The 25,984-nt window shown below is 41.7% G+C and overlaps 1 protein-coding gene across 10 annotated transcripts in view; it reads right to left on the bottom strand.

Annotated features, from left to right (window-relative positions):
• Window positions 1-3,320: 3,320 nt before the first annotated feature.
• The window catches only part of LOC119722973 (MAP kinase-activating death domain protein-like), a 142,046-nt gene continuing 119,382 nt past the window's right edge, over window positions 3,321-25,984 (bottom strand). For 5 of the 10 annotated variants that reach the window (XM_038193445.1, XM_038193477.1, XM_038193468.1 and 2 more), the window contains 7 exons: window positions 25,077-25,233; window positions 22,734-22,857; window positions 22,070-22,134; window positions 21,265-21,416; window positions 20,097-20,204; window positions 4,341-4,505; window positions 3,322-3,881 (listed from right to left, as the gene is read on the bottom strand). In XM_038193445.1, the coding sequence (XP_038049373.1) occupies window positions 3,732-3,881; window positions 4,341-4,505; window positions 20,097-20,204; window positions 21,265-21,416; window positions 22,070-22,134; window positions 22,734-22,857; window positions 25,077-25,233 (921 nt within the window). In that variant the 3' untranslated portion in view covers window positions 3,322-3,731. Of the gene's footprint in view, window positions 3,882-4,340; window positions 4,506-20,096; window positions 20,205-21,264; window positions 21,417-22,069; window positions 22,135-22,733; window positions 22,858-25,076; window positions 25,234-25,984 lie in introns of all 10 variants that reach the window. The other 5 variants (XM_038193418.1, XM_038193411.1, XM_038193436.1 and 2 more) reach the window with 2 other exon arrangements.

Here is a 25,984-nt window from a genome sequence, read left to right on the forward strand (position 1 = left end):
GATTCGCCACTGGGATGTGGCCAGGTATTCTGTGACACGATATCATGTGAGAAACAGGATGGAACTGTGTACAGAAGGGGACCAGAAAATAGAATTGAAGCGGGCGCATAAACAGGTGGCACACCGGACTAAGTCCGTGAGGTTCACTGTTCTCACAATTCTGGTGAAGACCCCGAATCTGGCAGGCGTGTGTGTCCAACTAGGGCACAGTGGTTTAAAACCATATGTGACCCAGACATCAGTATATTCCAGGACAGTAAATGGTCAAATGTCCTATAAAATACATCAAGCATGTTTAAATACCATCTCTGGGTACAGAAAACTAGGCTGGCAATTATCTAAAAACGTAACTCACCGAAATTGTCAAAAACCAGAGCTAAATTTCAAAGAGGGCGCTATTTATCAATGGCACCCTCTTGTCACAATTTTTGCATTAATGTTTATTACCCTTTCCGTCGCCTCTCACCGTACCGGCACGGAAGCCAAACATACTTTTTGTTGTTGTTAATTTTGGATTTACTATGTTAAATAAAGATTAAACCAGTTTACAAAGGCAAATTTTCAAGGTGATTATTTTGTTATAATTTTTTTAAGTTATATTCCCTGTGATAAGGCCATTTATTTGCAAAATGTTATGATTAATCTTACTAATTTTTCCTGTTGTATTTTACCGTGGAAATCCGAAAATGGTACTCTTAAGTGGGGCAGCCAGTATTTGTGCATTCTAGGAGAAAACCTTTAATCCTTGAGACATTAAATTTGTGAAAACAGATAAAATCATATATTGGGCCACTGCTCTCTTACAAAAATGGCTTTCCTCAATTCATCTAATATCGCGCCCTGCTGCTGGCGTGGTCCCACTTCATCTAGAGGATTAATTCTCAGGCGATCAAGCTCAGCTTAGAAATGTTCAGTTCAATATGTAAACTTCCCCTGTGTCAGTTGTAGTCTATTATAAGTTCTTATATAATCCGGCCTCTTAATCCGCCCGACCCATTTATTCCATATCTCCTCATTTAGAGGGTGGCATATTTGATTGTCCATCTTCTTGTCCATTGGCAAATTAATGAAACAGAAAAAAATGCGAGACCATGCACAATGGAGGAGTCCTTGTCATAAGAAGAAAAAGGGGGACGAAAGGGCTTGGTTTCAGAAAAGTCACAGAAAAATAAAATTCTAAGAAAATACTATGATCTCAGTGTTGACATTTAAGCCATAAGATGTCTAATTTACATCACAATGACAGCTCTGGTCCGGTACGGAGTTGTTGCTGGACATATCAACAAATCAGTCCTTGAAAGTATCTGGCTTCTCTGGCATGTCTGGTTGGCTGAAACGGTGTTTAATGTTTTTCCTGGCCTTGCAAGGCCTAAGACATTTTATTACAAGCACAAACAGCAGGAAATGTTGTCGTTTGGCAGACCGCACCCAGTGTGGGCCTACATCAAAAAGTTTACAAAAGATGTGATCTCTTCATCTCTAATTCTCTCTACATTTCACATAACAAAGAAAACCATTAACAGCTAAATTTATTCAACAATTGTTTACTGTAAATCCCAGTACCCGTTCGAAATGAGTCAAACGGGTTCTCACATCAGGCGCGAATTTTGCATGCTGTGTTCAAGAGATATGGCTTAAAGGTCAAAAAATTAAAAAAAATCAAATAAAATCACACGATGACGTCATCATGACGTCATTTCAATTTTTACCTATAACACATCCCGGTCTACCTACATACCGAGTTTCAACCAAATCGGACTTACAGTTCTGTAGATACAAGACATTAAAATATGCACATTTCAGATGACGTCACGTGACCCATGATGACATCACCATGACGTCACTCTTCGGGACACAACTTTGCTATATAGGGACAATGCCTGTGGTAACTTTGAATGTGTGACAAAGATAAATGGCAAAAGTGCCGGACAGAAAATTGTACACAAAGTCTATGGGATTTTGTGTGGAAGAAGAAGAAGAAGAAGAAGAAGAAGAATAAAAAAAAAATCAGAACAAAAACAAATGCTTTTTCGCAAATTTGCGAAAAAGCTAATAATGCGAAACACCCCCCCCCCCACCAACAATTCTACTGGTAATAATGTCTGCCTGTGTACAAAATATGGAATACGTACAGAGCCAGCTTGGTTAGGGGGTTTTGATACACTATTCTGTAATATAGTGTTAATAATCGTCGGATTGGAACAGCGCCCCCATTAAAAGTATGGTAGGAGGGCCCCATTGATTTTGCGGAGCCAAGTGTCTGTAAAAACCTGTCTACATTTTAGCATTGATTTGCAAATGAACCCCCGCCCTGCACAAATTCCTGGATCCGCCCCTGCCCCGGTCCCGTTGGGGGGGGGGGGGGGGGCGATGTCTGCATGCATATTCACTTCCGCCAGCGGACCCGTGGCTGAAAAGTGGCGGTAGAGGCTGAAGGACAGAAGGTGGCCCGTGGATTTGCAGGGTGTCGAGCGGTGGAATGAAAACCACTGCTTGACGGCTGTGGACAACGGGGAAGACAGTTTTGGACAAACCGTTGTAAAAGTAATCTTCTCCTTAGAAGTCTAAAAAGGCCGGCAAAGAGGTCTCGCTGGTAAAGCAGTGGATGACAATTTCAGCACGGGGAAAAACCCGTATCAAGTGATGGGTAAAAACCGGACGGCAACTGGAGTGGTCGGGACATCCGGAACGATAGTGTGGCGGCTGGTACAATCTTGAAGCGGCCAGAAGACTACTTTGGGATTTGCTAGCAGCAAAATATCACCCTATTAAACTGTTGAAGGTGAAAGTATAGAATAACTGGTGGAGCATAAGGTATTTGCTAACAGCGAAATATCACACTGACAGTAAGTAAGTTGTGTCGTCAGAGTTAACAACTTGCAGTCAAATATGTGAAGTCTTGGACGTTGGTCAATTCACCGCTGTGAGATAACGAAACTGCCGGTAAAAATAACGGTGTTCGTTTTTAAGGCAAAAGCACCAAAGAATCGGTGCAGCATGAGGGATTTGCTAACATCGAAATATCACGCAGAATGGTCAGTAAGTTGTGGTGCAGCAGTTAACAACTTTCCGTCAATGGGAAGTCTCACGTATTGACAAATATACCACTATGAGGAAACGAAACTTCTGGAAAACTAACGGAGTTTGTTTTGAAGGTGATTTGCTAAGTAGCAAAATATCATGCTGATGGGTCGGTAACTTAGTAGTGTAGGTAAGGGGTGAGCGGCTTGCAACTAGTGCGACGTGCGCCCCATGCAATGTCTCAGTTGTTTGGCACAGCAGCACAGCTGTGAGACAACGAAAGCTGCGAGTTAAATAATAGCAAATCGCTGGTTATACATGTATAGTGGCATTTATGTTGAAGGCAAAAGAATTGAGCATTCAGTGCAGCGTGAGGGATTTGCGAATAGCGAAATATCACGCTGACTGGACGGTAACTGGTAGCGTAGGTAAAGGGTGACTGGCTTGCGACTCGTGCGACACTCACCCTGTGTAAAGTCTCACTCATTCAGTACAGCAACACTGCTGTGAGACAACGAAAACTGCCGGTTAAATAACAGGGTATCGCCGGGTAAATAACCACATTTGTTTTGAAGACAAAGACACCAAATATTCGGTGTGGCACGAGGGATTGGCGGAAGTGGCGAATATCATGCTGCTGGGTCGGTATCAACTGCATAGAATTTTGTGCGTATTTTTGGCAGTTTTGAATCCTTTGATTGAAACAAATTTTATTTTTTTAAAGGTTTTTGATTTGATAAGTACAAAACAATCAAGAGATCACATGTCCTCTTTGATGACTTACCTCCAGAGATGCCGTTTTTTTGACGAGTAGCAGCTTTTTCCATGCTTTCCTTGATGCAAAAGTACAACTCACGACACTAAAACCAAGATAAGAAAAACAGTAATAAGCATAGGAAAGTAATAAAATGTGATAGAAAGTGAGGAAAAGGTGGGATTTTTAATGTTGTGAATATGGAATTGAGACTTAGGAGGGTGTGTTTGTTGCCATTAACAGATAAAGTACAGATCCACAATGACTCCCAAAGAATTACAAATGAGTCAAATGAATAAAGGTGGAGAGACCATGGATAAGTATGAGAACTCAAAAACGATCCCAAACCTCATAAACCCTCAATCTGCTGAATTCATGGTTTTAGTGTCGTGAATTCAGCAGATTGGAGAAGACAAGCTCTCCATGCGAAGATGCCTCTGTTTAAACAAATTCCTTTATACTCATGTATATAAGACAAAGCATTTTAATTTTCTGATGAACTGTTAAGATCACCGAGGAATGAATTCAATTATTTGTTTCCTTTTATATATTTATGAATAAATACCTTTTTAGTGTAATACTTGTCCAGACGAGTTGTGCTAGTAAGTCTTCGTGAGAGACACAAGACTTTTGTTTTAGGGCAGTAAGTCATGTTGATGAGTCTCTCATACCAGCAGCGATCACAAACAGCACCACTTCCACTACGTATGATTACGCAGTCATCACATACCTAATACACATCAGACAAATTGACACATCAAATGTGAACAAGTGGTGAACACCCACCAAAGGCTAGAATTATGTCAATAACGTGTACCAACAGCTGAAATAACTAGATTTATGTGTGTGGACAAACACATGGTTGTCTCGGCATTTTGTTATTGCATGTTTATGTCATGGTATAGACTGACAAGACATACATGTTTCAGAGCGATCAGATGTGTATTTCTGAAGATAGCACACTGTTAAAATGCAACGTCAATGTTGCGTCAGTGACAAAAAGCTTTAAAAGCACATTCAATGAGACATCACTTGACATGCGATAATGTCACCATAACTTCACCGTATTTGTTTTACTTTAGTCTGGTTTAGACCTAGAACAAATTGCAATAGCAACCATTCGAGCGTCGAACGACTTCAAATAAATACACAATCAACATGTGGAAAATGTAATTGTTTCTATGGAGTGGAAGGGTGTTTTTTTTCAAGTATTTTTTTTGTGGTTAAAATTTGGGACGTTTTGTCCTCGAACAATTCGGCTGGTGATTTGCTTCGATTTGCATGCTTTCATAAGCTAATGTTTAGAATTCATGACCACATGCGAGTGCAGCAGACGACATTGCGTCGGAAAACCCCCCCCCCTTTTTAAATAAATTTTTACAGTGAGTTTTATATTAAGAGCAGTACATGTTTGTAACTTGGCTCAAAATTCTACTTTTGACGGGGATATGTCTGTTTCAAGTCATAATTTTATACATGGCACTACGGATAGAGTGGACTATTTTCCGCCTAAAGGCTGCAATAAGTCCACAGACGAGATACGATTATTTGCAAAAAGGGATGTCTAAAAAACATGTTTGATCATACACAGATGGAAAATGGTTAGTCAGTGCATGCATGACCATTTTGACAGTAAAGCAAAAAATCTTTAGTAAAGATTGTTGATTAAGTGCCTGAAAATGATTTGTTGTATTTGGTTAAGAACATTCAGGAAGTTGGGTTCTGATGCCAGATACAATACATTTGTTAGTACATGAAAATATGAAACAAAGCATCTCAAAACACAAACAAAACAAAAACGTCTATGAGGTTGATGAGAAACAGATGTAGTTCTGTATATAATTGAGCTTTGCATATGTCCGTCACACATTTTTCATCAGTACATGTTGTAACTTAAACAGCTAAATTAAGATCCTGATCGAGGTATGAGCATTGATATGATTGAGACATCTGCTTGTACTGTCAAGAGTGAAATGCACTAGACCTACTCCAGAAGCATACTGGAGTCCAGACAAAATGATTCTTTGGATGGAACAGACCTTGCGTTGTTATTACTTTCATTTCATGGTCCACGACCCCCCCCCCCACCCTTAGGCTTCAATATGGGGTCACATATATATTATATTTAGAGGTAATACACTTGTCACACTGATTAGTTTCTTTTCTCTAAAGCCTAGAATTCAGCTAAATTTTCACTACAGGATTTTTAACCAGTTAATTTGTCTTCATTAAGTTTTTTTTTAGTATACATTAATTTGTTGACAATTTATAGGTTACTTATAGGTTATGCCAATGACCTTAATTCATCACAAAACGAACACACAAATTCCCTCCCCCACAGAAGTGTGGTTGGGGTCTACGAACGAATACTTACCTGTAGAGCAATACTACTTATGCATATTCCCCCTACCGGCAGGTATTTTCCGCTAAGAGTTATATACAACAGCGCCCTCTGGCGCCCTACCCATAATACTCCGCGGCATGCGTGCCTCGTGAGCGTCCTCTTTTCTCGAGCGCTAAGTCGGAATACAACTAAGTACCCAAGGCATCGAGAAGAGTGGGGTAGGGGGGAGGGATGCTCTACAGGTAAGTATTCGTTCGTAGACCCCAACCACACTTCTGTGGGGGGGGGGGGGGGGGGGGGAGTCTACTTCACTTTACTTACCTGTAGAGCAATACTACTTATGCATAGACTAGCACCATCAAGGAGGTGGGTCATGCGAGATGCTATTGTGCTTTCACAGGGGCACGTAACAATACGCGTAAACCCTGGATGGGCCTGTCGCTCCACATGTGGGTGGACAAGGCAGCCCAAAAAGGTCGGCATGATAAAGACATTAGTCATAATGGTAGCCTCAACATGCCAACAGAGATGTGATCCCCGATTTTGGGAATCACACGTAATGAATTACAGCCCACCGTAAGAGTTCGGTGGGGCACACAAAATAAAAATTATCATGAAAGGCAAAACATCATGACATGGTAAATATAGACACTATTATGCACATGTACATGTACAGAGCTCAATAAAGAATCAGAGTTAGGAGACACCAATGCTGGGGAGGTCTCCGGTCTGAAAATGTCCTGAGAACATGGTGGGGCTCAGTCAGTCGCTCTCAACACTGTTCTCCCATGCTCTGCCTTTTATTTTGCGCATGCGGACCAATCACACGGATTCTGCCGTTGATACGTCCGTGGTTTCATGGATGACCGTAGCCAACCTTCAGGCAATCTTGTCATGAAAGCCTGCAGGTATGGTGGGGTCACCATGATAAATACATGTCATGAAAGGCCTGCCTGTATGGCAGGGTCGTCATGACAAAAAACATGTCACGAGAAGCCTGCTTGTATGGCAGGGTTGTCATGACAAATACGTGTCGCGAGAAGCCTGTTGGTATGGCAGGGTTGTCATGACAAATACATTTGTAACTGCAAGTGACCGATTCAAAGCGTCCCAGTGCAGCTAATGTACGACATTAAAGTCATGATTGGCACCAAAAATTCTCCATCTGGACAAGAATGATTTGATGCCCGGAACAAAGACGTCCGGAGGCACAGAGGGCTCCGACAGTCCTTAGTATAAATCCCTCCTTAGGGAGCAGACATCAAGTCATGATCAGCACCAAAATTCGCTGTCTGAAACGGACAAGAATCATTTGATGCCCAGAACAAAGACATCCGGAGGCAAAGAGGACTCCGACCGTCTTAGCTCAAAAAACCTTCCTTAGGGATCAGACGCCAAAGTCATGAGCGGCACCAACATTTTCCATCTGGAATGGACAATGATTTGATGCCTAGAACAAAGATGTCCGGAGGTAAAGAGGACTCCGACAGTCTTAGTTAAAAAACAAAAATCCTCCCGTAGGAATCGGATGGGCACACTCGGTTCCCATCAGATGTCTATTATGCAGAAAACAGTTCTTTACTACATGTATACAAAGAAGTAACAACTGCTTACAAAAAAAAGGCAACCGTAGGAACCAATGAAACAGATGTGAAATTGTTCACTGTTTCACAGAACTCTAAAGATCTCTATAAGACTTTTGGATAAGAAGGTGTTGAAGAGGTCCTGCAATTCAGGGGTGTTAAAACATCCCCTTAAGTTAACTGACATGGACGTTCAACTGACTAACATTAAGTAATCTACTGTCGTGATAGAAGTCCCTCAAGTGCAGGCTGTAAAAGCCATAGCTTGTTTGAGAAAGGTCTGATGTGAACAGGAGAGCATTACAGCATCCAGTACATCAGGAGAAATTCCTGCGGAGCTGGGTGAAGGAAACCCAAGCTGTGCTGAAACAGAATATTGTTCTGCTCGGAAGAACATTTGTACCTCCAACTGGTGAATCAAGGGAATGGTTATAGCCCTGGAAAACCAATCAATGGGGTCAACATGGAGTTAAGAAGAGGACCTTGTCGTCCTTCTGCTCCAGTTGATTAAGTACCCGAGGGATAAGAGGAAGACGACAGGAAGGTGTATATAAGCAGCCTGTCCGTCTTCATCACCATCGTATTCGTGTGCCATGTGTAGGGGTCAGGAACCCTCAGGCATTAGCCTGGAAATCTGTGACTAGTTCATGAAACAAGTCAGATTGACATGTGGTTAGTTGTCCTTGCTTGGGAGGAGGACCGTCGAAAGCAACAAGCTATGAGGAAAAACCCAATGGGGTATTTCTCAAGTGAGTGTACACAGGTGTGCAGGCTGTCTGCCCACCTGGTCGTCGATGTAAACTACAACTGTGTCAAAGTCACATCGAACCAGGATCATCTGGCACAACACCGAATATAGAAGTAACATCGCAGTTTCTCCGAGGTGTGCAGGCTGTCTGCCCACCTGGTCGTCGATGTAAACTACAACTGTGTCAAAGTCACATCGAACCAGGATCATCTGGCACAACACCGAATATAGAAGTAACATCGCAGTTTCTCCGAGACTGCCAGCATCTCAAGTATGTTAATGGAACTTGAATGATGCTCACACAGGGCCTCACCAATCCGCCACTAGATGCGTGTGGTGGGCAGTTAACTGGCAGGGTAACATGTCCGCCATGACAGTTAATGAATTAGGCTGCAATCTGTGAGAGGCCCACCCTTGTAAGGTTGGCAACGCCGAACCACAGGAGGTACTGCACAAGTCAGGTCATGGCCTGCACTGAATGCAGTGAGGACTGGGCCGATACAAGCAAATAGGTGAATGCCACCAATCTTTGTTTCCACGGCGCAGTCATATCGCCTTTACTATCTGAGCAGAGGCCAGGAGTGAGGCGGAAAAAAGGCTGGATGGAGCCACCATGAAAATGCAGCGAGAATCTTGGTTTGAAAACCGCGAAATTCTCAGTGCTCTGGCCTAAAAATGAGTTGCAGTTGTGTACCCTTCAGACCAGGGCTCATCCCATGCTGATGTGTTAGACAGTCGACTAAATCTCATCAACATCTTTCCAAGGGAAATACAAGACGGGCGCAACACTGTGCTGGCCCGATGGTATTGATGTCAGCCTCAAAGTCTCTCTGACGAGCTCCTACGAGACAGATGGGTGGAGGTCGTCATGAGTCAGGTAGGTCACTTATGGAAATCATCAAAACAACTGAAGCCGAATCGAAATCGTTGTTACATTATCCTATGTGGCATGGCGTACAGAAAATGTTGCTAGCACGGCCACACAAAATCATCTGGGCAAACTTCAAGAGGTATGCAGTTGAGAAAACAAACAACTGTTTGTTCTTCACCTGCGCTGGCCCACATGTAGTCGACATCGACCAATATGGATGTAAACATCGATATCCACCGCAAAAGAAGGATCTTTGTCCATTAAAAACTTAAAAGATGGGACTCGAATCTTTGGCGGGCGCCCTTTGACGGGAGAAACAGTTCATCAATCATGTTACCCCGGCGGGCCAAGATTGCTAGTGTCTGCACTCGTGTAAAATTATAGAGTACTGAGTGCAGACCGTGAAATTGATAGTGAAAATAGCAGTCAACACGTCCGGCTAAGACTGTCGAGTCAAGATTAAAACATTAAACCTAATGTACTTTATGAGGGTAACGAGGGAGGCTGAACGCGCATCGCCAAGCCCACTTTAATTCTACTGCAAATTGTATTCAAGCTTCTGCGAGTATTATTTACGAAGAGCCGCTTGAATAATGGGGTCCCTCTACTGCTGGCAGCTTGTGTTTAGCTGCATTGAAGAGAGAAGATGTGCCAAAAAACCCCGGAAAACGGTAATGATCACATTATTGCTTGAAGAGCAGCAGGCAGTTTGAATACAGGCACAATCTTTCGAATGTGGTCCACAACATGCCTGCAAGAGTCGAATAGACCCCGTAAACGAGAACCGTAAAACATATCTGGAGGGACGAGTTGCACACGGCCACAGTCAGTTGTTGAACAACTCCCTCGGAGACAATGGACAGTGTACATACACAAGTAATGCACACATGTACAATGTACATGAAAAATGTAGCGATCTCAGTACAGCAAGAAACACCGCCGCACGGGTAAGCACTGCGCGGCGTGTCCCATTGTCCTTGAGTCACCCAACCGTGATTAATGTAGAGGGCTACAGAGTTCACGGCTCGCAACTGAACTAAGACGGACGTTTCATTAACGTGCCCGCCTGGCAATACATGTACGTGTATAAAACGTATATGACCGATAATAAAGCCGAGAACAATTGCAAGGCTTGTAATGAGTGGGCCGAAAAACCGAGTCCTCATCCCGGTAGCGTATGCCGCGGTGGGATCGGTGCAATAAACTCGCCCGGATTAGAAAAAAAAAAAGAAGCCGTTCCTGCCTGAGAAATGGACACCACTTTGTCCGTTGTCGATGTGTTTCACATTTGATCCAACGGAGGTATGGGGAACACCTTGTCATTGTTAGATGTGGAGCCCGTCCTGCGTTTGATTTGAAAATTTTGTGATCGAGCGGAGGGGACTCATCGGCGGAGGGTAATTTAAGTACCCGTGTAATGTCCCTCTGCAGCAAACGGAATTTCGTTTCCGCGATAGACAGCCATTGTAACCGGTCTGATTCTTCGTCATCATCGGATGAATCAGCCGAATGCGAAGGCCAAAATGACCCCGATGACTGAGAGCCGTCTGGAGGGGCTAGTTGTACAGAACCATGCGGTGGTGGCTGGGCAACACCCTCGAAGATAATAGACATACATTGTACATAATATTATGCAGATGGTGAAGACTAAACACAAGCGGGGATCCTGGCGCATGGCTAACTGTGTGCGGTAGGTCCCGTTGTCTCTGGACCACGCGACCGTGGCCCACGGCCGGCGAATGTGAAGTCCCGTTCGCCGTAGGCCGGGCTTTCGGTATAGCGCGGAATCATGTGTGGTATACATGAACATGTACATGTATGAACATGTGTTTTTTCATTCTTGTACATGTACATGTACCTCGTTGTCCTTGGGCCACGCAATCGTGACCAATGAATGACGACTATGAAGTATTCACTGCAGATAAAGACTCCAGGAGCAAGGCTAACTGTGTGCGGTATGTCCCTTTGTTCACGGGTCACCCAACCGTGACCGGTGGCCGGAGACTGTAAGGCTAGACCAACAACCGAGGGTTGTGGGGCATGGCTCGCCACTCCAGGGGGACCCCCATTAGGGCCCGCCTGGCGTCCTGCAGACATAGCCGATAGTGTAGGTAAAATCGACTGAAATGCCTGCAGGAAAACAGACCTCGAGATCGAGTCCTCACGTCAGGAGCGTTTGCCCCGGTGGGACCGGTCAGAGGAACCGTCAGAATCTGAAGAAGAACGGCGTGATCGGCGATCAGCTTTCTTCTTCTTGCTATTCCTCTTTGAAGAACGGCCCCAGGGTGTGTCTGACTACAAGTCAGAAGACACCTGGGGCACCGGGACCCCCGAACAACGAAAAAAATCCGATGATGAGAGTCGTCCCTCTGAGCGAGATAGCACGGGGGCCGTCGGTCCGGGATCCCCCCGGTCAACCGGCTCCGCATCGCTCATAATGTACCCGGCCGACAGCGCCTCAGGCCCTGTGGGCTGAGTGAGCGCTGGACGGACCGGTAGCTCGTGTAATAGCCCATCCCGACAACCAGTGGTGTTCGGCACTGTGTCGGGAGGCCGACAGCGCCTCAGGCCCCGTGGGCTGAGTGAGTGCTGGACGGACCGGTAGCCCGTGTAATAGTCCATCCTGACAACCAGTGGTGTTCGGCACTGTGTCGGGAGGACACGGGTGACTAGAGCCCACCGAAGTGTGACGGCTAGTCCCCTCGGGCTGCCCCGTGATCGGGGGAGGGCCAGGTGCCACAGCGGCGCTCGTTGCCGAGCCACGCTTGCCCTGACGGCCCTTCTTAGGCTTTGCTCCGGGACAGGAGATATGTTTTGGAGGAACCTTGCCGGAGTGTGCCTTTAGTTTGGGTGTTCTGCCTGAGTTGACCGGAGAAGGTGACCGAGGTCCCCTTAGCTGATCGGCGGAACTGCCAACTCCCCCAGCCGACTGTGGCTGAGGGTGCCGGACGAGAGACTGCTGCCGCGGTAACGTCGTAGCGTTAACAGCAGAGTCCCCCGAGAACTCTGCCCTCCCCAAACGCTTCATATTTATAAAATAAATAGAACCAAGAAGATGATGAAACTCTACAAACTGATGATTACTAACTCTTTTTATTATAAACTTCTCTTAAGCGCAAAAAAGGGTAGTAAATGACGAGGCAAACAGCGAGCTATTTAACGCACGTCCTACCCGACCTGCCGCTAAGAGAAAAGAGGACGCTCACGAGGCACGCATGCCGCGGGGTATTATGGGTAGGGCGCCAGAGGGCGCTATTGTATATAACTCTTAGCGGAAAATACCTGCCGGTAGGGCGAATATGCATAAGTAGTATTGCTCTACAGGTAAGTAGAGTGAAGTAGACCTTGGATTTTTGATATTTTCCCTAATATTTAAAGTTTGACTCCGGCCTATTGGCGTAGACATTTATGTATATCATGGCCCGGCCTTGTTTCAAGTATACCTGTTTATGCAAATATTTTCCCTGAAACAAATGATTTATTGACCACAAAGTGATTTATTGTAGCCAATAAATAATTCGGGAAGAAAAAAATCTCAAATTTCTAGATTTTTTTCAAGAAAATAATAGTATTTGGCGACAGTGTAAATTACCATAAATTGTAATAATTGGTGGACATAGAAAGTCGTCTGCTGTGATCAGTCGTGTCCCGCGAAGTCTAATATGTGATATGAACGTATTTTCTGACCAGTAACGGACGCAAAATAAAACATTACGCCCTCCATACGACTGTTTTACAGATGATGACAAATTAGTAGCGAAAAAGTGAATAAAAACACTATCCACTCCTTTGATGAAATTAAATTTTCAGTATGTTGAAGAGTAATATTTCTTGGCATGATAGCATTAAAATAATTCTACTGCAATTTGTTCTACGTCAGGCCCTGTTTTGTTCTAAATTGACTGGACTTCTTGTGTAGTTACAAGTTACGACCAAATCGGACCCACAGTTCTTCTGACATAGGCTTTCGAAAAATGCACATTTAATGTAACGTCACATGACATCGGATGATGTCATCATGATGTCACTTCAATTTGTACCTATAACACATTCCGGTATAGTACAAACCAAATTTCAACCCAATCAGACCTATAGTTCTGCAGATATCGGCCTTCAAAATATGGACCATTAATATAACGTCATATGTCATGTGATGACATCATCATGACATAAATTCAATTTTCATCTATAGCACATCCCTTTCTAGGTACTGTACAATGTACATGTACATGTATCCTAAAATCTACAGTATGTAAATTGCATGCACAAGACTTGTGGGACTTGCAGCATCCTATTAGTAACACAGCTAGTCTGGACACTTCAGTACCACACCCTATACTGAGACAAAACCTTGACTGCAAACTGAAAACCAACAAGTTAATTTCATTCCATTGCGTCTAGCCAGGAGACACTGCTGGCATGGCAGAACAATTCACAGACAAGAAAAAAACACCATGACTTGCAGGTGATACCGGAAAATGTAAAGTCAAGGAACTGCCCGAGAGGAACTGCTTGACAACCAAGACCTGAGCAAAGCCGAGATGAAAATAAACAGAAGTCTGTCCCCGCCCAGGATTGTCAACCTTTGACCTTTATATCCCCCAAACCACCACCTTAATTGGAGACTGGAGTATATTTACAAAATATTGTAGGTTGACTTTGCCCCCGGATTTAATATGTGAGAGCTCACTTGACCTGAGTGACCCTGGAATGTGCAACTCAGTAGGTCTGGCATATGGGCCTATTCCCCTGCTTTGTAATAGCTTTGGCCCTCAGTCTAATTTTTATTACTTGGTAATAGTGCAATGTTATATACAGCGTATTGGATATGCACAAGTACATACATGTACCAACTTTTTGTAGGTCTGTAGATATAAACCTTCAAAATATGCACATTTAATATGACGTCACATGTCATGTGTGTCATGTGATGACGTCATCATGATATCACTTCATTTTTCTCAATAACGCATCCCGGTCCAAGTACATATCAACTTTGAACCCAATCAGACCAGGCCTTCAAAATATACACATTTAATGTGACGTCATGTGACTCATGATGACGCCATAATGACGTCAATGTTCGGGGCACAACCGCAGGTGCTGGTCTAAGTGTCTGCCAAGTATAAAGGCAATCAGATTGATTTTAGTGCGCAAAATGCCATGCATGATGAAACGTGGACATATGCTATAGCCGGAGTCTGAAAAAGAAAAAAAAAAGACTAGATGTTTGTGGACAAACAAATGGCTGTTTCAGAATTTTTTAATTATATTTTCATGTCATGCTATGGGCTCCATGCACCAACGAAAGAGGGCGCCCATTTACCTAGCAACAATGTCCCATGGGTGGGACATTTAGCTGGTTGACGCGCACCGTTCCTTGTACTTTGTGTGTGACGCACGTACACCAGGGGATTTGCACTATGTACACGCAGTGGTACGGCCGCACGTCGTGGCAAAATTGCAGTCAGGCAAGATGGCGTCGGTCGGTCACCCCGAACTGTACTTTCTTTGCCGGTGAGGGGGTACTTGTGAACGAAGCGGATAGACTGACAGGATATAGATGTGCAGTAGAAAGTTGCAAAGTGATCAGGACCAATAGTGCAGTAGATATAGGCTTTAAAATGGACCTTTAATGTGACATCATATTGTAGCTTCCAGTCTGGTGACGTCCTCAATCTTTCTCCCCCTCAACTTGTTCTTAGCATGAAGCTCATTATATACATTCATTATTAATAGTCCAGCGGAAATGTGACAAAATATCGATGAATTGTGCACTTTTGCATAAAAGCGTGAAACTTGGCACAGATGTTTATATTCATGCGAGAAAATGTTTTAGATGTGGAGCCATCGTAAATTTACCCTTTTAGGGGCGTGGCATCCATTTGAAAAAAGGGGGGCGGGACTTATCGTGCCCGCAGTTAAAACGGTTGTTTCCACTTGTCACAAAAGTAGGAAACTTCACAAAGACATAATTTTATAGATTTTTTAAGTGTTTTCCAGATTCGGAGCCACCACAAAAGTACCTTTTTGGGGGCGTGGCAGCTATTAAAAGAAAGGGGGGGGGGTAATTATATGCCCACTTTGGAAAACGTTGTGCCCATATTTCATGAACGAATTAAGCGTCCCACAGACGTTTATATTCATGAGATAAAAAATTCCAGATGTGGAGCCATCTCAAACGCACCCTTTTAGGGGCATGGCAACCATATAAGAAAACAGGAGGCGGGGTTTTCATTATGCCCACCCTGGAAATATTGTTACCATATTCATAGGGAAATGGAACTTTCCACAGACATTGACATTCATGAGAAAAATAATTCCAGATGTGGAGCCATCGTGAACACACCCTTTTAGGGGCGTGGCAGCCATATTGACAAAAAGGGGGGGGGGGGGCGAGGTTCTCATTATGCCCAACATGGGAAAAATGGGCCTGCGTCGCATAAACGAATGAAGCTAATTCCCACAGGCATTTATATATTGACGAGAAAAAAAATCACACATGAAGCCATCGTAAACACACCCATTTAGGGGCGTGGCAGCCATAGTAAAATCAGGGGGCGGAAGGTAGTCATGATGCCCCTATAAAAGAAAGTTGTGCCTACATTTCATAAATGGATTAAACTCCACACGGACAATATATTCATGAAAATCTTTCTTTTTTTTAATGTGAAGCCGTCACAAACTTACACTTTTAGATGCATGGCATCTATTTTTTTTAAAAATGGGGGTTGCTACTTATCATTTGCCCACCATCGAACTTTCATAAATGAGTAAACTTCACACAAACTTGTTGAAAGAAAATAAATTTGTATGTGGAGCCACAGCAAACTCATCCTTTTAGAGGTGTGCGGGGCCTACTCACTGTGCCCACAATGCCCACAGGTCATATGACGCTTGGGGCGCTTAAATAATCACATTTTATGGCCATTTAAATAGTCTTTATATACATTAAATAATAATAATGGAAATTTATACCGCGCCATTATCCGCCATAAATGACGTATGTGAAGTAAAATATTGACTTTCATTCCATTTTTTCCCCGTTATCTTTCCTCTTTTTCTCCTGGTGGGGGGGGGGGGGGGGGGGGGGAGTGCAAAATCCCCCTACCCGTTGCGCCGCATTGACAGCAGGTTGGGTCATAACAGGATGTACTCTCATCACCGTGGTGGTCACGTCCACAATGACTTTACATTCAATGAATCTGTGCGCCCCCATCATACAACCCCTCTGTTCTCTTAAAAATGGTATATCAAGCTCTGATGAGTGGTGTTTTTTTTTTAACCCCAACCAAATCCATTAAAAAATCAGTTGCCCTGACAACATTTTATAGGCTACTTTATACAGGTGTGACACTGAATATGCCTTTTGGTCTGTCAGAAAAAAGGCAGGGGAAACAATGCATTTGAAGAAGTAACACTAGTCTTTCCAAAACTAACTGACGTACCCCAGTTTACACCCCAATTCAGAAATTGCTGCAGTTCAGAGGTTAACAATAATTCTACAGACAACAGAACCAGTAACTGGGTTAATATAGATGAGGCAAGAATGCATAGTGTAAGAAAACAAAGGGTTTGCCAACAGTAACTTCCAACTATAAAGGCAGCCCTACTCCAACACATTAGAAGAGCTATCTGAGGTGGATTTATTAAATGAAACGCGGTCAAAATCTTCCACGGTGTGCATATTGAGTACCCCCCCCCCCCATTTTAAAAATGGACGCCATGCCTCTAAATGGGTAGGTTTGTGATGGCTTCACATTAAAAAAAAAAAAGATCTTCATGAATATATTGTCCGTGTGGAGTTTCATCCATTTATGAAAGGTATAGGCACAACTTTCTTTTATAGGGGCATCATGACTACCCCCCGCCCCCCGATTTTACTATGGCTGCCACGCCCCTAACAGGGTGTGTTTACGATGGCTTCACGTGTGATTTTTTTTCTCGTCAATATAAATGCCTGTGGGAATTAGCTTCATTCGTTTATGCGACGCAGGCCCATTTTTCCCATGTTGGGCATAATGAGAACCCCGCCCCCCCCTTTTTGTCAATATGGCTGCCACGCCCCTAAAAGGGTGTGTTTACGATGGCTCCACATCTGGCATTGTTTTTCTCATGAATGTCAACGTCTGTGGAAAGTTACATTTCCCTATGAGTGTGGGAACAATATTTCCAGGGTGGGCATAATGAAAACCCCGCCTCCTGTTTTTCTTATATGGTTGCCACGACCCTAAAAGGGTGTGTTCGAGATGGCTCCACATCTGGAATTTTTTATCTCATGAATATAAACGTCTGTGGGACGTTTAATTCGTTCATGAAATATGGGTACAATGTTTTCCAAGGTGGGGATAATAAATTCCCCCCCCTTTTCTTTTAATAGCTGCCACGCCCCAAAAAGGTACTTTTGTGGTGGCTCCGAATCTGGAAAACACTTATAATCTATATCAATATGTCTTTGTGAAGTTTCCTACTTTTGTGACAAGTGGAAACAACCGTTTTAACTGCGGGCACGACAAGTCCCGCCCCCCTTTTTTAAATGGATGCCACGCCCCTAAAAAGGTAAATTTGCGATGGCTCCACATTTAAAACATTTTCTCGCATGAATATAAACATCTGTGCCAAGTTTCACGCTTTTATGCAAAAGTGCACAATTTTTTCACATGTGAATTTCAGCAAAATAAGTGATTTCAGCAAATTTTGCCACACGCATAAATTGATTATTAATTTTAAAAATTGTTCAACCTGCCGCTATAGGGCGTTAGAACATTTTGTGATGTCAACGGTAATTTTTTTTTTAAGTACAACCTAGCCAGAGACTAACACCATTGAAAGCAAGTTCACATTTTTTTTCCAATTTCAAATTGTAAGGCAATTCCGGTTTGGACTGGAAGGAAGGGTCACGTGATTTTGCGCACCGAGATAAAATAAAGATCCTGGATTATTCTACCAATTTCCGCAAATGTCCAGTTCAGGTCTCTCTCATAGTTGATTTTATATTGATTTTCAAAGATTAAATCTATTAATCTTGAATGTGACGTCACGTGACCCTTGATGACGTCATCATTACGTCTTTTCAATTTTCGTCCATAACACATCCCGGTCTAGGTACATACCACGTTTCAAAACAATCGGACCTGCAGTTCTGGAGATATGAACCTTCAAAGTATGCACCTTTTTTATTGTGATGTCACGTGACACGTGATGATGTCATGATTACGTCAATGTTCAGCACACATCTGCTGGTCTAAGTGTGCGCCGAGTAAAAAGCAATCGGATTAATTTTTGGCCCCAAAGTGCCATGCATGATGAAAAGGTGTACAAATGCTAAGGGAAATGGCTGAAAAACGACAAACACAAAAAAGACAAAAACATTCTTAACGAAAACAAAGGCTGTTTCATCAAGTTGCCGAAACAGCCAAAAATATTTAAATGATACAAATTTAACATGGCAATAGATTCCTACTGTTAAATGATTGAAAAATTAATGGCCCATGTAATACAACATTTTTAAAATGGAAATAAAAAATATATATGTTGCTACATGTATAACTTATGTTGTAGTTCCATTATTACTAATGTACATGTACTAAGGAGGACTAGGGATAATTTCAAATGATGAATCATTGAAAAGCCAAGAGTTCGGACGGCAATTCACATTGTCAGATCATTCTGATCAGTGACTCAATATTTGATAAAACTTTGAAAAAGGATTCAGCTTATCACGTTCATTTGTGTTTGTACATCTGAAGGCTGTTGTGATAAGTGTGTTTGATGAGACAGAATGGACAATATGGATATGTTTTTAACATACTTTGTTTCTTAAACTAGCCCCCCAAAAAGTGTTGTGTTTGTTTACATTTTTTTTGGGGGGGGGGATTGGATCATTACCTTCATTACCTTTCTTTTTTTTCTTTTTAAAGACACCTTTCCATAGCATGTGTACATGTTTTCTACGTTCCTAGTACTTTGGGCTCTTATGTCAATCCAAGTGCCTTCATAGTTGGCACACTCAGGATGTCATCCTGTGACGTCACATTAAAGATGCATATTTTGAAGGTCCATATCTACAGAACTACAGGACCAATTGGGTTGAAACTTGGTCTATTCATAGACTGGGATGTGTTATAGTGATGTCATGATGGTGTCATCAAGCATCATGTGTTGTGACATGAAAGTAGATGTTTGTAGGCCTATAGTTTAAGAATTATTTGTTTAATTTGGTTGTAACTTGGAATGTACCTAGAACGGGATATCATGAGACGTCATGATGTCATCACATACCATGTGACATCACAATAAAAGTGAATTTTCAAAGAATTATCTGCAGAGTTATAGTGTACAATTTGTTTCCAAATGTTCAATTGTCAATGTCCCCCTTATTTTTATGCCTTGTGTCACTGATGCAGCATTGATGTTGCATTTCATCAGTGTGATATATCTTTAGAACTACACATCTAATCATTCTGCAACTGTCCACTGCACATGTTTATCCTATCAGCCTATAAACTAAACATGCATGAAATATGCCGAAATAGCCCCGTTTTGTCACCTACAAACACACGTTTAGTTTTATTTCTGGTCTTGTCTAGCCTCGAGTCGTGATTGAGAGGCATTGATGAGGCCCGAGACAAAGACTGAGACTTTTGAGGTTCAGAGCCCTAGAGAAACTGAGTACAAGACCAGTAAAACTAGGTTTCCAGACCTCAATCAATGAATGACAAGGGGGGACATTTTCTATTTTCATTTACTATGTGAATATATTAAGAATATGTTACCTCCATGAAAAGCACATCTCCTTTAGTGTCAGTCCCAGCATGAACCACAAATGAATGTTTCCGCATACGTTTACTGCCTGATGGCTTCAGATCAATGTCATTGCCATGCTAAATAACATGGGAGCATGAATCAGAGCAATATGTTACTGAGTTAGATATGCCTAGACATTTAGTTCAATAACAATGGCTACATTGACGATGTCTGGAGCAAACTTGACGACGTTAATTCTAATACACAAATACTCACAATCTCACCTTTCACAGACACCATCCTCTGTCACGTATTTCATGCAAGTTGCTCAACTCATCTTTTTTTTCTTTTAACAACTTTTCAATTTGTCTACTCTCCCCATCCTGGATGTTTTCAATCCTCTGAAAAGACACTTATATTTTGGATTGCTTTGCTCAAATAATGCCCAAAAGATATAGACTTATTAAAGACTTATTGTCAGGATGCAAATAATCAACACTTGGCACAATGCAAACAATTAAAATGACCTGATATTTCAGCCTTTAAACATGTTAAATAGCAAGACCTTCTTCAGAGGCAAATGACAGAGGAACAAGGAACAAATATGTAGGGGGCACATAAGCATGCAGGGTCGCAAGGAGAAACACAAAAAAAGGACTGGAGGACAGACCACTTTTTTTATTTGTAAAATTCAGGTTAATCCCATTCAATTCATTTTTAATTTGTACAGTAAATTCCTTCCCCCCCCAAAAAAAAGGTGTGGGCCGATTCTAATAGCAAATACTTACCCATAGAGTATTGCTACATATGCATTACATGTATTCCCCAGAGGGCACTGGCCAATGCGGCCCGCCCACAATACTTCCTCTTTTCTTGAGCATGTAGGCGTGTAATTGAGCGCGTACTTGGGTACGGCTTGAGTAACTTGCAGCCTGTGTGAATGGCTAGTGCCCTCTAGGGAATAATGCATATGTAGCAATACTCACTAATACTTTACGGGTAAGTACAGCTCAGTAGAAGTTCTCATTCAAAAGTGAATAATCTTTGTCCTGCCCCCCAAAAATTGTTTTGGGGGGGTGAAACTCGTAAATGGTAAGGGCAGAGAAAATGTCAACAATACTGGACATTTGTCAAACATCAAGTGTTCTTTTGGAAATTACAATACATTCTTATAAGAAAAGAAGTGGTTCTTCTTACCAGATTGTTGATTTGATCCAGTAGGTCATTCACCTCTTGGCTATAGACTAAACCGATGTGAGACCGTCCCAATAAACGACGAACTTTACGTTTTACTTCTGGCTTGGGTAATTTCATCATAATCATGAACGCTATGGCATTGGACAACATATCTATCAATGAAAATAGAAGAAAAATAAGTAAAATAATACCTACATGTGCACTGGCAAAAGCTTCAATATTATTTATCAATTCAAATGTCAATTATTTAGTCAGTGTTTCTTTGTGAATGTTACGGTTTCCCTTTCTTTTTGAATGCCAGGCAGCGAGCATCATAAAACATTCTGGCCAAATGCACTAGTTATTAAATTTTACCTGAAGCTCACTTTTTTTTTATAAACATGTATGTGTATTCGCTTGATATGTCAGAAAGTCTGCTTGATACATTATTAAAGAATGTACCTTGGATAGTCGATAGCTTCTTATTGGTCGAGACTCGATCACGTGGGGGTGCATTAACATGTCATATAAAGACCGGCTTCAATAACAAGCGAATAAATGGCCCCAGAACCAGCATTGATCCAGCATCATGTAAGCAAATGATTACATGAAGCTCAGTTTTCTTTCGTATATAAACACGTTTGCGTATTCGCTTGATATGTCAGACAGTCTGCTTGATACATTATTAAAGAATGTAAACAACAGTTGAGTTTGTTTGGCTTCCTTGAACTTCTTTGCATTCATTCCTAATGAAAATGTATGAATTGAGCACAGAAACTGTTGGAGACAATGTTCAATGTAATTGATTAAACTGTTTGCTACTAACCCGCAAGGAGTTTGTCTTCATCTTCTTCAAGTCTCTTCTTTTCACTTGGAGTAAGGGAGTCATATCTGAAACAAACAGACCAATTGGCAACCTCTTATACAATCTGTACTAGGGGTTATTTAATTATCCTTTACAAATCATTTTTTTAGGAAAGTAATAGGCTAGTTGTGTTACTGATAGTATTCCAAGATGCAGTACAAGTGTTACAACTACATTTAGAATTTGTATGTGTGCCATCCGTATCAATCAACAGTTAAAACAAAGAGATTCTCGGAGTCACTTTTTGACCAAGCAATAAGCATGTTATTTTTTGTTTTAGCAGGTTGATACCCTGCAACATTAGCACGACACTTTGAATTTATTTGTCACTAGTTGTTGTTGTTATTGCCATTGTTGTGATGATTACAGACATGTATTATTACGAGAATGTGTACTATTGCAATAATCACACTCTATAGCTGCATTTGGAGTATTCGGGTGAGGTAATAAGTAATATCAAATTTGTTTGCCACAGACTCTTTAGACAAAAGATACCTTTATTGTAATGACCACTTAGGAGCTGAACTGGATTGAAATGACTAAATTACATTTTCAGTTGATGAATAAATACCTACAGCAGTACTTTCACAGTGATGGAAAAGTGTAGTGAGATAATATGATGTACCTGTGAATCATTTCAGCAGGTCCTTGATCCATGCCAACTGCATCCCTCTCAGCTGCTACAGAATCCAGAAAGGAATCCTCCCAAAATTGAACCTGGTCCCATAAGGGCGACCTATCCTTGGCTGCTTAACAAGAAATCAAACATTGGAAAACATGTCACTATATTGAATATGATCTCTGCTGCTTATCTGATGGATTTGAATTTGCTTGATTCTGTCAAGGTCCTCAAACTGAGGCCACTTTTTGTCACATTGAACAGAAAATGGTATGTTTATTTCAGTTGCCAGCAATGTTCATAGTCACCACCATGTGTATACAGTCATGGAAGTATGCAATAAATACAATTGTTATATCGTGCGCTTAGACTCTGTAATTTCATTATTATTATCATTATTTATTCGGCCAACAAATGAACAAAAGTACAATGTCAAAGCAATAAATAACAGCGTTGCTGTTGAAACCCCTCAGCCAGAGTCAAGTTATCATCCGAAAACCATTAACCTTTAACTCAACATGGTGACCTTGATCTTTGGCCTTTGACCCCAGAACCAGTCCCAACATGCCTGTACCAATGGGAAGCCCCCTACCGAAGTTAGACACCAAAATTTCATTTCTAACTCAAGTTATCATTTGGAACCATTGACATTAAACTCACCACAGTGACCTTGACCTTTGAACCCCAAAACCAATCCCAACTTGCCTGTACCCAAGGGCAACCCCCTACCTAAGTCAGACACCAAAATTTCATTTCTTACTCAAGTTATCATCCGAAAAACCATTTACATTTAACTCACCACGGTGACCTTGACCTTTGACCTTTTGACCCTAAAACCAATCCCAACTTGCCTACTCCCAAGGGCAACCCCCTACCGAAGTTAGACACCAAAAACTCATTTCTTACTCAAGTTACCATCCGGAAACCATTTACATTGAACTCACCACGGTGACCTTGACCTTTTGATCCCAAAACCAATCCAAACTTGCCTGTACCCAAGGGCAACCCCCTACCTAAGTCAGACACCAAAATTTCATTTCTTACTCAAGTTATCATCCGAAAAACCATTTACCTTTAACTCACCATGGTGACCTTGACCTTTGACCTTTTGACCCCAAAACCAATCCCAACTTGCCTACTCCCAAGGGCAACCCTCTACCAAAGTTAGACACCAAAATCTCATTTCTAACTCAAGTTATCATCCGGAAACCATTTACCTTAAACTCACCACGGTGACCTTAACCTTTGACCTTTTGACCTCAAAACCAATCCCAACTTGCCTACTCCCAAGGGCAAACCCCTACCGAAGTTACAACCCCAAACAACATTTCTAACTCAAGTTATCATCCGGAAACTGAGCTGCCCGGACGGACGTCCGTACGGACGGACGGACGGACGCCCTAGGCGATGACAATACCCCTCGAGCCTCTCGGCTGAGGGATAATACACCCCAACACCCCAACAAACATCCCAACAAACAAACCAAAACAACCCAACAAACAAACACCCCCAAAAACATACAAATGAAATGCTGTTGAAAAACAAACACACAAGCGGAACTAGAGATTTACACATAAATATACATATCAGGTGAGCACTATAGAAAAGTTATCCGAGATCTTGGAAGTGATCAGACAGACTTCTGTTGAATGAACTTAAATAATCAATAATCAAGTGGTTAAGAACGTGGTCTTGCATTGATTGGTCAAGGTTGATCACGTGCCTGGACAACAAAAATGCATGTCACACACTCAGGGTGAAATTCGCACTGTGTTCATTGCCACGTTGCAGATTGGAACCAGCAAGCTGACCCCCAGCAAGCTCAATAATCAAGTGGTTAAGAATGTGGTCTTGCATGGGCTGGAGGCCCTCTGGGTATAGCCTTGTGAAGTCTGTCAGCCAGTATGAGTATACAGCGTTTATAATTAATGTCTGTGAAGGGCAAAACCTTGATGAAGGGCAAAACCTTGATGAAGGGCAAAATATCTAAGATTGGGAAATGTTATTGGTTGAGGACATTCATTTACAACAATCTGATTGACTTTTGAATGTGTCATCCCTGCAACTTTGCACTATCCAGCTAGAACAGACCCTGGAATAAGGCAGGTAATGTATCCTAGACACGCAAACTAATGACCCTAAGTTTGTACTTAAAAGAAGAAATAAAGGTACATACATAGGGGTGTCAAAATGAAATGGTCTCTGTACATGCACTTGGATTCGTAATAGAAAATTGCGTATATGTTTATAGTGTAGTTATGATAAATGACAAAAATTTGATTTGATTAGTACTAAAAACATCTCTTAACATTTCTGTATAAATCATCTGAATTTGTTTCTTGCACATACCAATCAATGCCTCAAACACATAGTGTCGTAGCAGCAACTCTGAAGCATCTGTGTCTGTTGCAATCATGTTGCCACCATGATATCGGAAGCCAGCACTTACACAGCTTTTGGAACTCCAAGTGGTTGGAGAACGGTGTCTTCCACTAAATGAAGATAGCTGGAAGAACATCACATTGAAATATCAGTACAGTACAATGTAAATGTTTACTAATACATGTAATAAAATGATGTATTTCTCAAACAATTATTCATACCAGTACATTTATTTCCACATTGCTGAAAATACAAGACACAAAATGGTTCCATGAATAAATAACATTAAAGGAAATGTACAACATGTGCTTTTGATGCAGTTTTTGAGAAATAAATGGATATGGAGGATTTGTATGTTACAGCAAATATTGTTGAACTGACTTGTATCTTCCCTTTAAATGAGAAACTCAATAAACAGCATAAATATTTTTTATAAAGAGTATGAAATAAAGGAGGAACAAAGCATATAAATACTAAATTAATCAACAAGTAATGTAAATAATTAAAACAAATATTAGGCTTGTCAACAAATACTTAAAATGAAAGCAAGATCTGTATTCAACTGAATGCCAAATAGATGCAATGATTTGAAAGAAAGTAACATTTGTAATAAGATTGGTACTGAACTAAATGTTCCCATTCAAAGTTCCTCTTCTCAACGGACATGACATACCAGTAGAATATATTAGTGTAAGAAATTTTGAGCCAAGGATACCATTGTATCCCATCTTAAAAACAAGGATGGCTTTTCTGTAGTCATGGTGACAAGGAAATAAATGTCCTACTTTGTCAAGCTAATAAGCCAGTTTGGTATCTCAATGAAGTTTCATGGTCAAATGTCATTCGGAATAAAATCGCTGATTTTTTTTTCGCGC

This window comes from Patiria miniata, unplaced genomic scaffold (assembly GCF_015706575.1).
Source record: "Patiria miniata isolate m_02_andy unplaced genomic scaffold, ASM1570657v1 HiC_scaffold_1, whole genome shotgun sequence".
NCBI lineage: Eukaryota > Metazoa > Echinodermata > Asteroidea > Valvatida > Asterinidae > Patiria > Patiria miniata.